Source organism: Papilio xuthus, unplaced genomic scaffold (assembly GCF_000836235.2).
Source record: "Papilio xuthus unplaced genomic scaffold, Pxut_1.1 DF828952.1, whole genome shotgun sequence".
NCBI lineage: Eukaryota > Metazoa > Arthropoda > Insecta > Lepidoptera > Papilionidae > Papilio > Papilio xuthus.
The window spans coordinates 6109457-6121813 of record NW_013529697.1 but is presented as its reverse complement, the minus strand read 5'-3'; the positions used below and the strand labels follow the sequence as shown (position 1 = coordinate 6121813).

At 30.6% G+C, this 12357-nt stretch overlaps 2 protein-coding genes across 2 annotated transcripts; both read right to left on the bottom strand.

Moving 5' to 3' along the window:
- Positions 1-619: 619 nt before the first annotated feature.
- LOC106124494 (synaptic vesicle glycoprotein 2C-like) lies at positions 620-4673 on the bottom strand. Its single transcript, XM_013321210.1, has 10 exons — positions 4459-4673; positions 4014-4175; positions 3562-3724; positions 3176-3297; positions 2693-2931; positions 2362-2510; positions 2042-2147; positions 1213-1511; positions 841-968; positions 620-752 (listed from the first exon to the last, which is right to left on the bottom strand). Exons 1-10 carry the CDS (start codon positions 4547-4549, stop codon positions 676-678), a joined length of 1536 nt encoding a protein of 511 aa, XP_013176664.1. The 5' UTR covers positions 4550-4673; the 3' UTR covers positions 620-675.
- A 5395-nt stretch (positions 4674-10068) lies between these two features.
- Positions 10069-12184, bottom strand: LOC106127848 (uncharacterized). The gene is made up of 3 exons (XM_013326131.1): positions 12092-12184; positions 11008-11582; positions 10069-10722 (listed from the first exon to the last, which is right to left on the bottom strand). Exons 2-3 carry the CDS (start codon positions 11561-11563, stop codon positions 10127-10129), a joined length of 1152 nt encoding a protein of 383 aa, XP_013181585.1. The 5' UTR covers positions 11564-11582; positions 12092-12184; the 3' UTR covers positions 10069-10126.
- Positions 12185-12357: the final 173 nt, after the last annotated feature.

Sequence of the window (12357 nt, the reverse complement as noted above, 5' to 3'; positions counted from 1 at the left end):
TGTCTACTTTATCAACACATTTTATATTATCTTGATAAACTAAAACGATCACAATGTGTACAGATTAACGTCATTTTTATTGTTTACGGTGAAAATATACGTATATGTTATCAAAATCGAATCGACAAGTATGTGATGTTTATTACTACACTGCTACTACTAATAATTAATACATCGGCCAAATTAGTTACAACGCTCATTAAATACTATGTTCATGGTGATTAAAAATGTAACAACATTTATACCATTATATTTTAAATTTTTATACCCTATGAATACTGCTACGAAGATTTCTAAGTTTATCAAATTAATAAGGTTAGAACTACACACATTACACAAAAAGTGTTTCGTTTATTCTATTCATTCTAGTTTATTACGCACTTGTTCGTGGTTGTCTTTTTTCTTAAATAAATTAGTATCGCTATCATAATCTCTTTTTGCAAATAAAACAACTTTATCTTAAACAATGTTAGTTTACATAATCGTATAATGACAGTATTACAATAGGATTATGACGAAATTCTTTTTTATAACATGGAAAGGATTGAGGTTTAGATTTAGTGAATAGATAAAAAGTGGAATGAGTACAAAAATAAATTTTATTCGGATACAAGTTTATATCTTACATGGCTTATTTTATACGTACAATTATTTACGATACTTCGTTTCTATAAATCACATTTTTGTCATCAACACCTCTTTGGTTTGTTTCGCTTTAGAAGAGGGCATTAGGAACGACATCAAACCGCAAACTGAAAAGTAAATAAAATGTAATAAATAACAAAATAAAAAAATAAAACTTTTTCAACCATTAACAGTAGAAATCAAACAAAAGCTTACACATAAGTAATCCTCCAAAGAAATAGAATGTGACTTCACAGGCAGCGTTTAACATAATCCCAGCGATATTAGCTCCAATTACGGAGCCAATACGACCCATCATCATTGATAAGCTGACAGCCATGCCTCTGCAAATTAAAATGTTAACAGTTTGTACTTTATGGACTGACTAAAATAAGTATGCAGATAATCAACTCAATCAATCAAATCAACTTTCCAACTTCCCACCCTTCCCTTATCATATTCCTTACATTATCTCTGTGGTTTATTAGTTTCATTAAATTTGTACTTTACATTGTATATAAGATGCCAAACCAGAAGAGAGGTTGTTTGTAATATTTTAAAGTTCAGCATACCTATAGAAGTATTTACCTTAGATGTGTTGGGAATATTTCTACAGCGTATGCATTAACTGGTCCTATCGCTAATGCGAGCACTGGCATCGCAGACAAGAATATAACAAACAATATATCTTGCGTTACCACATTAACTAATGCACAAAATAGACCGATTATCAACAGCACTGATATTAGTAAGTTCTTCTTGCCGATGATCTTGACGGTACTACTGACTACGATTGCGATAACTGCACAAGTCAAATTAGCGACAAAGTTGATGAGGAACGTGGTTGTGTCCAGCGAATCATCACATTCGACAATGTCATCTCCCGTCTATAAGAAAAAGAGAAACGGTAATTTAAATTTATTACTTTGAAAAAGTTGTACATTCGTCTCATTATACATATATAATATTATATATATATATGTCTCCAACAGGGAGTTCGGGGACTACCCATGTTAGGAGTGACTAAGCTATCAACCACGCTAGATTAGTGTGGTTGATAGCTTGATTAGTGGTGTTGACTTCCAAAATATATTTGAAATTCTTGGTCGATATATACAGGTTCCATCACGATGTTTTCCTTCACCGTTATAAAGTCGGATAAATGTACATATAAAACTGTAAAGTAACAGTAAGGGGCAAACGAGCAGCGGGAACACCGAGGTGTTCAACGACGCCCATGGACATCAGCAATACCAGAGGAACCGGAGATGCGTTGCCGGCATTTGAGATGGTGATACACTCCCTTCTTGAAGGACCCTAAGTCGTAGCGGTTTGGAAATACCGCCGAGTACCGTTCGGCCAAGTGCTTCATTGCGTCATTGACGCTCTTTTGTTTGGATGTTATTGTTATACGTACAGCGTTGAGTCTTTGGGCGATAATTTCACATGCCGTTGCTCCTTCACTATCACCTGTTAGCACGCGATTTATAATATCAGGCACCCAAATATAAAGACCATTAGCTCTGAAAAAAAAAATAATCGCTTACAATTCTGTGGGAGGCAGTTAGTAAGTTAAATGTTAGTAAATGTACATCTTGATATGAATTCAAAATCACAGTTTACACTACGATCTTTAAATAATTTTAGAATATTGTATGAAGCGAAAATTTTGAAAACTCCATATACTATGTTCCGTCTCCAAAAAGTTCTTATAAAATCTAAAAACGAAGTACTTACGTTGCAAGAATTCCAAAGAAGATAGAACTATTGAGTATCATCCATTTTATATAAGGCGGTTTAAATAAAGGCAATGTTTGTACTTTCAAAGATGTTAAGAATCTAATTTTTTCTTTTTGAACAGTTTCGTCGATCTTAAGACTCTTTATCTGTAAAAAGCAAAATCTTACAGCATAATAGATTGTTCCAAGTAAGGTGTGTACTATGTTATATTGGAATTTAAAGAAAATGTACGAAAAAGCATAATATATTTTCCGAAGTACTGAATCCAGAATTAAGGTTAATAAATTTTATCACGACAAAGTATGAATAAAGAGCTAAGAGGGCTTACCGGAAATTCATCAGGCGATTTCTTTTTATTTTTCGAATATATTATCTTTAACAGTTCCAAAGTTTCGTCATATCTTCCCTGAGACAAAAGATATTTTGGACTTTCTGGTCCGCATAACAACAAAAGAGCCGCTAATATGAATAAAAAACCGTACATCATTGTCAGTAGTCTCCATGGTCGAAAGTCATAAGCTCCGAAATCCACTCTAAAGTCTAAAGGTAGGACAGCCCAGGCGAACACTGGAAAATGAGTTTTTAAAGTAGTAAAATTTAGAAGAATTTCCTGATAACAAACCTGTTTTGAATGAAGAGAATTTGAGATAGATATAGAAGAATAAAGAGCAGCATTTATACCGTTATTTCATTCAGATTGAGATTCTCTTATAGAGATGTATGGACGAGTACAAACTTTGCCGAACGATTGTAGGGATAAGTGAAGGTTAATGATGTAAAGATGGAGTGATTACTAGCCAAAAATACATACAAGGTACTATGACGGATCCTAATATCTGCATTGCGTTAGTTACAGACAAAGTGACATCTCTATACTTCAGGGGAACGAGTTCCCCTATAAATGTGTAAGGTGCTGCTGCCGGACATGCTGTACTGAAATACAAATTTTAAATAATAATTAATACATGTGAATAGCCTAATAGTTAAGGGTACGGATTTCCGATCACAAGGTCGGGTCGGGGGTTCGAATCCTGCCATTCGACTATTGTCGTAAACCGTATCCTATCACAAGCCTAGAGCTTAGTTGGAATGGTAAAAGAAATATTAGTAAATTTACAAAACAAAAAATATCTGTTGATAAAATTAAAGTCATATTCTTCAAAGTTTATAACAAAGTAGTCAAGGATTGTACCTTACCATAACGCTGACAAGAATTTGCAGGCAGCAAAACTAATGAAGTTTGGCATAAAGGCGGAAAGCATTATAAACATGCCCGCCGCCAAAGAACCCAAAATCAATGACTTCTTCCTGCCCCGAGTGTCCACTAAGTAGCCCCATGGAAATGATGTCAGTACAATACCTATAATAAAGATTAAAAAGAATACTACTTAAAATGCTGAAATTTTCTGTGTCTTCTGAAATTTGATTTTAATTTTTCATATTATGAATTTAATTCAACATAAATAATCTTACTAAAATTATCTCTGTAATAATAAAAATATGCGAATCTTTTGACATATGGATGGATGGATGGTTGACAGAAGGTATCAGAAGAACGGCATTGATAGAAAATCGTAGTAACGATTAGTCGTGACTTCTTTATTACAGTACTGGATATACAAGATAAGATTGTAAAAAGTATAACATACCTATGTATGGGACGGAGGCCAGAAATCCTCGTTGTGCATCCGTTATATTTAGATCACATTTAGATGCTGGCAATATGTAGGAGTAACCAATCGGCTCTACTATAGCTGCTATGAGGAAGAGAGCTAACACCAAGCAGTATTTGATGTTGTACCAACCGATACCTAAAAAAATGCAAACACCTATACATTATCAATGCAGAATTTAATTCTAATAAATATTTAGACACACACAAAACAACATTCTTCTGGACTTGGATAAACTATCATGAACTAATTTCAGGAACGTAAATGTAATTGAAATTTGAGGTAAAATTAATTTGGAGGAAAAGCGTAAAAACAGCTATCTTCAACAAAAAAAACTCCCTAATTGGAATATTAGTATTTTGTAAAAATCGTTGTAAGTTATTTAAAAAGTAACAACTCACAATAAAATTAGAATTCAAACCTGCGACGTGCATAGCATGATCCAAGGATGATGCATTATCATTTTTCTTCTCAACAACCTCACTCAATGTGCCGACTTGATTTCCATTCATGTTATTTTTTTAAATAAATAAACGTCTTTATTAATTCGTTAAAAATCACATTGATGGTCTCATTTTTCACTACTAATAAAATAAAAAATAATCTTAAAGTACGGACAACCGTCGCCACCGTGTCTTATTGCGTTTCTAATTTATAAATGTTGTGATAAAGCAAATATAGTTAAGCTTGAAGGTAATTTATTAAAATATAAGTGTCATCCTTCATAAGCATTATTTTCCATAATGAGAATGAGAAATATTTTTTCTCCCGTCGATTTTTCCCTCTTTTAATCCACTTAATTTTCGTTTGGTAAATCTTACTAATATAAAAGCGAAGTTTGGATGTATGGATGGATGGATAGATGGACGTTTGTTAGAAGCTATCTGCAGAACAGCTCCGAATGCACGAATCTCACTGAAAGACATAGATGTAGAAAATAGTGGGGAACACAAACTACTATTTATTTTTTCGCTGGCCGCAGCTAGTTAAAATATATATCGCAGGGTACAATATGTATGACGATAAAACTTGCTAACTTTATGCGCTTGGACCATGTTGATAAATATTATACGGTTCAGATGCTACAAAAAAAGGATGACAAAGTCGAAGTAAGACCACGCTGGTCCAGTGGAGATTGATTTTAAATTGAGGGAATAGAACCCAAAACCTGAAGATTACAAAGACAAACTCTACCTTGATGACTATAATAAAAATTTAAATATCTATAATTTAACGTAATATAACATAAGGGCGCTTTCTACCCTACTTGTAATGGCAATTTCTTGTGCTTTAGCTATTAGAATATTTTTTCGGTTCACAGGGAATAAGCATAATTATTCAATTTGACTCACTGCACCAAGTCCTCAACTTTACAAAATAAAACGCAAAATATTACAAAAGTTGACAGTATATTTAAAACAGTATAACAATATTTACATATTAGTACAGTATAGTTCAGGGTAGTTATTGTTCTCCAAAATTATTTACTAGATAAATGTTATTTATCTCGATTGTGTCAGACGTATTCAATGAGATTATTTTATAGAATCGTTACAATGTTTTACAAAGCAACTATGTCTTATGTTAATTTATTTGTATAAGCTTCCTAGTCATCTTTAGTATTCAGACAATAGCTGTTCGATACAACAGCATGTCTTATAATTATTATGGATTTTATGTAACGGTATTCTTTTATCATTATGCAACTTATCTTTTATTAGCAACTGTTGCTTTAGTAATCCATATATATCATTTTTCAAATCTTTTATTGTATTGTGTAGAGGTAACAATTTCTGGTTATACACTTTATCTAAAGTTAATTGTAAATTTCCTTCACTTTTTGTATTATTTGTGATGCATTTTTTTATGCTGCCTCTTATTTTTTTCTTATCTGTATTAATATTTGAAGATGTATCATCGTTATCTAAAACAATGGATTATCTTAATAAAATGCGAAATCACTAAAGTAAATATAATTAAATGATGAAATCACGCGTAATGATAATGCTGCAACTTAAAAAATTACTTTCCCCCAACATAAGACATTCAAATTGCTGACTGATCAATTAAGAGTCAACTTTAATATTTATTTTCAATTCAAGAAGTAATAAAGTGAAAAAAGAATCAACTATACCTTCATCAAATACAACTAATTTATGTTTAAATTCCTGTTTAGGTAAAACAGATTCCATTTTTGTCATTTCTTGATTGTGATCTTCTGTTTCTTTGGCTTTTGTAATTTGTAATAGTAATTTTTTTTCTCTGTCTATAGGTATTGATATAGGACTGTCATCTAATCTCACCAGGGTCATGAATTTTAAAATATTGTCGTCTTCATAACGTTCCACATCGTTGTTCGTTGTTTCTATTGTTCTGATAACATTTCCACCTTTTTCAGAATAGAAGCTTTGAAATGCCATGTTAAGATAAATTGTATCTTTAAAATTACTGTCTTTCGATAAAGGATGAATAAAATTACGCTTGTCTTTTTTGTTAATATCAGTCTCAGTCGCTGTCATTGAAGTTTCATAAAAACCATTGTTTTGATCATCCTTTGCAGTATCAAAATTACTTATTGGACTTAGGTCACCTATTGCGACTTTCAATCCTGATTCTGTTGATGACCTCGCTGTTACAGGTATTTTAACATTGTTTAAATTTTCTTCATCTAATTCTTTAAAGGTTTCCAGTGATCTTTGTACATTAACTTCATTTGTTGACAAACTTAGGTTTTGTAGATTCTCGTTTTTATGAAATTTTATTAGATCGTCTATACTTAACTGGGCTTGAATTTCGTTATTATCACTAAGATGCTGAAGTTCCACTTGCGATGGTGTTGTTACAAAATGTTCGTTATTGGATAGTGTAATATTTGACTCAGACTTACTTTTCTTTGTAAAACTATCACGTTTTAAATTGTTAGTAACTGTAGTTAATATTTCGACAGGTTCATTACTTTTAATATTTACAGTAACATCGGTGTTCACAAAATCGCTAAGGCCAGTATCTTGAACACTTGCTAAATCGAAGTCTGCAGTTTCTGAGACAGGATAGTTTTTCAACGTATTATATCTATTTAAATCTCTCTCCATGCTCTGTAATAGTAAAAGGTATAAAAAGCCCATAGATATAGAAGATTCGATAACTAATTAAAATAGATTAAATAAAAGGAAATAGAGGTTGTAGGGTACACTTTCCTATTATACATGTATAGAGTAACTAACTACAAAAAATTTACTTCCGTATCATCATCAACAATATTTTCATGTTCTTATACTTACAGTTAGGCTTCGAGTTGCAAGAGGACTGCTTTGTATTTTTCTTAATGTTTCAGTGTATTTAGAATCAATAAACAAGTTTGAATTGTCTATATCAGATTTTACGCTTCTTATGGCAGTTTTATCAGGATTCGTTTTTGTTGAATCTGTGTCAGTTTTTTCACTAATTTTTAAATCATTATCACCAGCAATTAGTAGCTGATTGTTACTTTCTTTTACGCTAGACACAGTAGTAAGATTGATTTCACCGTCATCAACCATATCGGTAAGCGCTTCATTTAAGTCATTCCTAAGTACCGAATTATGTTTCTCAATAATTTCCGTTCTTGAATCAATTTTAGTTTCGATTTCTTGTTGAATATTTGCAATATTTGATGTATCTTTTGACAAAATGTTAGTATCCATTTTAGTATCTTGTAACATTTGCTCATATTTCTGTTCCAAATAAGGCTTATTATCTTTATCGGTTAAAGAAATACTTTTAATGACTTCATTGGAAAAGTTGGAATTTAAAATCGGGTTCATATATGTCACCGGTGTTTTTAAATCTTCATTAAGCGTTGTGATAATCTCGTTTTGTGGTAAATCATTATCAACTATTGATTTGTTACTGTTTTTTTCAAGAAATATAGAAGCATTTGGAATTTTTAAATCTGTATCAGGGTTAGTAATCTCTTTTATGTTTTGTCCGTTAACTTTTTGATTTGAGTTCAAAGAATTAATACTCGAAAACTCATTGATTAATTTTACTTCCTCGTTTTCAAAGGGACATTCTGGGTCTAGTACATCACCGTTTTCGTTGTAGTTATTTTCTTTTTCATGTCCCGTTATGTCAATTCCATAATCAAATTTTGTTGAGGTGAAACTTTGATCTTTTTGAGATGTTTCTGAGCTAGAAGTTTCTTTTGTAATATTTTTTATGTCTTCTACATTATTTTTTATATACAGAATAGTGGTATCACTGTCAACTTTATATATTGTTTTTGGACTTGCTGGGGACACGGTGACGGGATTTATAAATACTTTCAAGGAACTTCCATCAGTATTAGGAGCGTCATTAAGTATTTTATTATTTAATGAAGTGATTGAAACATTATTATTTATCTCATCTTTTGTTAGGCTAAAGGAAACATTGGCAGTCCTACTTAAATCAGCTAAACTGCTAATTAGTGTTCTTGAATTCGAATGAATTTCTTCAAAATTTTTATTATTGCTCTGAATTGTCATTTGAGGATCAACAAAATTTCCCTCTGGATGTGTATTTCGGTAACTGTTTAATATTTCCGGTTTCAATTCTATTAAATTGTCTTGATCTTGTGACAATAGTTTTACAAATGAATGTGTTTTTGTACCGAAGTCAGTACTATCGGTTCTTTCTTGAAACTTGTTAATTTTTATTTTCTTTGGTGAAATAAAAAATGCTTCTACATTTTCTTTGGAGGTATGAGATAGCCTGCTATTATTATTACTGTGTTGAATTATTTTTTGCGTATTACTTATATTGAGTGAGGCACTAGATGATATTGAAGGATACGTGATAATCGAATTTGAACGTTTTGTATTTGATAAATTAATATTAGTAGAAAAAGGCAATTGCTCTTTCTTATCTGAAACGTAACTAATTTCATCTTTTTCTTTTATATTTCGATGTTTATTTAATGGTTTCTGTAATGCTATCTCTTTAGATTTACGTTTATTTGAGTTTTTATCTACTCTCGACATTTGAATTAGTTTCGGTACATAGGAGTATTTGTCTTCACCATATGGTGGATCCAGACATCCACCTGTAAATACAATATTGAATGTTAATTAACTCCAATTACTACATAGAAATTAGCTTTACAATGATCTTCAACCAATTTTACCTGGTTTACATTCTCCTAAAATATCTTTATGCGTACGCTTTTCAATTCGTCTTCCATCAGAGTTATCATACATTTTTGTCAAAGTGAAGTTTCGCTTGTTCATATTATTTATTGACGTGCTTTTTATCGGGATAAGCTGTTCATTATCCGTGTTACCTCTTTTTTGGAACTCATATTGGTCTTCCTCGGTCTTGTTTCCTAAACAACTACCTATTGGTATAATCAAAAGAAAATTAAAACATAATTATCTTGTGAAATGGAATTGATAGGTAAATGGATTGGATGGAGCAGTTTCACATTTAATTAAAATTACAAATAATTAAAAATACTTCACCCCTTTTGAAGAATCTAAATTTTCTTTTATGCTTCCGTTGTTTGTTTGTAGATTCATCTTGCTCCATTAAAACGTTGAAGGACATAATTGTTTGATCACTATTGCTTAGCTGAATTTTGTCATTATTATACATTGGATTATCTTTATTTGGTATAGATATGATGCCTTGACGTAAAATTTTATTTTGGTCTTTGTTCCGTATTCGTATTTTAACGTTTATTGGATCATTGTATACACCAGTAGACATTTGTCCCTTATTTTCATTAGGCACTGCTTCTATTTCGAAAGCTAAACTCTCAATAATTTGATCCATTACGTCATTCATTATTGGTAAATAAATTTTGATTCGTATTCAATAATTTCTTCCAGAAAGGATTTATTTAAATAGGACCATTTTAAGTTACCTAAAAATACGAGTAATTAACTGCTTGTTTTGTCGTCATATTAAAGGTGATGCATTCAATATCTTAATCCGCGGTACGAATATTATAAATCTATACATGTTTTATAATTGCTCTAGTATCAAAATAAAATTTGTATAAATTTTAAAAACAATCTTTTGTAAAACTTTGATTTATTGATCGAACATCACAAAATATTAACAAATTATTATTATTTATTGAACACAACTGAATACACAACGCGATTTGATGTAAACTGATTCTCTCTATAATTGCATTTGTTTGAACTGTTATTAGAATAAACAAAAGATTGGAGATATTCAGATTTTTTCAAACCTAAAGGAATGCACTTATTAATAATTTCGTTTAACTTAACACGGAGGGGTAGCATTTCTTTTTCCATAATCTGTTTAAAATAACTGTAACGAAGTGCAGGTAAGACTTTTAATTCAGCAACTCTTAGGTCTGGAGTATTGTCTTTATATGTATTTTTATCCGTTTCAACTTTCGCATCTTCTTGCAGTTTAAACGTCTGTGTTGTTAAAGTATAATACATATTAGTATTGAAATAAGAGTCATTTTGATAAACAGTCTTCAACGGTGGAGTAGGATTGGTGTCAGGTGAAAGAAAATATGTTATCGTTGATTTCTGGTCCAATGTCGAATTTAAATTGGTCAGTGTCGCTATAGATTGAAGTTTAACGACTGTCGACTCTGCTAAATCATTATCGTCTCCAGAGCCTTTGTCCACACTACTTTCATTGTTATCACTTCCAGTGTTTGATATTTGAGTACCACCAGATTTTTCTGCAAAAAAAAACGCGAGTGCAACGTGGCTTTTAAATTCAAATGTTATTCAAAAAAAAAATTAAAATTACTTATGTTATGGAAAATACTGGTAAACATTCTCTTTTAATTTTGCTTTCTAATATGGAGTGGATATTTATTTTGGTAAGTAGTGCTTTTAACACTACTCTCATTTCAAATGATATAGTTATAAATGTAATTCATAAAAATTAAACATCTTTATGTAATTATAGAAAAAAAATATCGGTAGGAAACAATAAAAAAGAAAAATAATTGATGATTAACCTTCTTGGGTGCAATTCTTCTTAGTCTTATTCCGATCTTTTGTATCACAGTTTAAACAAATTAAACTACTTTCAAGATTAATTTTCTCTTGCAGAATTTGTTTCATACTTCCTATATTGATCAAGTTATTGCCCTTCTTATCAAATTCTCTCTCTAAGTCTGATCTGTGATTATTTGCTAACGTAATCTTACATTTTTCATTGTTTCTTACATCCGGTATTATTGATTTAAGTATGACATTATCACTTATTATTCTTGAAACATCTCCTGATCCTAATTCTGTATTATTTATGGATCTCGTATGTAATAAATCAACACAAGAATAATATATCTTATTTGATTCCTCGTTATTATTTGGTGTTACTTTTCTTATAACAATTCTATGCTTCATAGGCACTATGTATTCAATCAAATTATTTTCCTTCTTCCATTCTATTTTGTCAACATTATCAACATAAATTACTTCTGGTGTTATTTCTAAAGAGTATGTTAAATTCTTTTCTTTGATTACTTTAACCATGGGTGTGAATTTAATTCGAATACTAGCAGTGTCCATGTTACGAAAACCAAAATAACTGTAAAAAAAATAATAAAAAAAATTTGATAGTAGCACAAAAGGTCATAGAATGTGGTAAGTTTTACGATCATACATTTAAATAAAATTAGTATATATTATTTATGTCTAACTTCGTAAGACTATGTTTTATCGACCCAACTAAATTAAAAAGCTTAATTACATACGAAGTAAACTCTATATAAATTTTATGAAAATCTGAAAATAGTAGCCACGGAAGTCACGGGTATAATATATAAAGGCTTTTAGTATATAAAAGGTTATAATATATATATATAGCGCGATATTCAAGTCATGTTAAACGCATCATGAAATTTAAAGAATTAATTGGTTCCATGGTTATTTCAACTAATAAATAAAGTTATTTTTTCAAAACTTTTTTAGTCTTTTTTGACTTTTTGCCAATCTGTAATGATACCTTTACCTTGTCATATTTACAAAAAATATATAATTTGAAAAACCGTTTATTCAAAACCAATAGAACACTTTAGCAAATAAAACTATTTTTACCTTAATTATTGTGTTTTACATCAAATGCGGTAAAAATTTACTACTAAAAACTGAAAAATACTATAAATTTTGATATCTTAATGTCATTTTATGTAAAATGTCATATATTTCTTACTTTTTTTAGATGATAGCTAAAAAGATAACGGTGGCGGTTCAATATAACAATAATGTTATAAAATACGTAGTTTTTTTATGAATTCTATTTGGCCGCTACGTTCTGGCAAGCCACGAAATCGATTAAAAAACGGTTTTCACAATCAGTTTCT

What these genes read in the sequence shown, in the direction of transcription:
- LOC106127848 (XM_013326131.1), bottom strand. Translation starts at nt 11,563, where the DNA reads ATGGACACTGCTAGTATTCGAATTAAATTCACACCCATGGTTAAAGTA. An exon ending in GAAGAATTGCACCCAAGAAG is followed by an intron (nt 10,723 to 11,007) that starts GTTAATCATCAA and finishes TTTTTTTTGCAG; the next exon opens with AAAAATCTGGTGGTACTCAA.
- LOC106124494 (XM_013321210.1), bottom strand. Translation starts at nt 4,549, where the DNA reads ATGAATGGAAATCAAGTCGGCACATTGAGTGAGGTTGTTGAGAAGAAA. An exon ending in AAATTCTTGTCAGCGTTATG is followed by an intron (nt 3,298 to 3,561) that starts GTAAGGTACAAT and finishes TTTGTATTTCAG; the next exon opens with TACAGCATGTCCGGCAGCAG. An exon ending in AATCGCCTGATGAATTTCCG is followed by an intron (nt 2,511 to 2,692) that starts GTAAGCCCTCTT and finishes TGCTTTTTACAG; the next exon opens with ATAAAGAGTCTTAAGATCGA.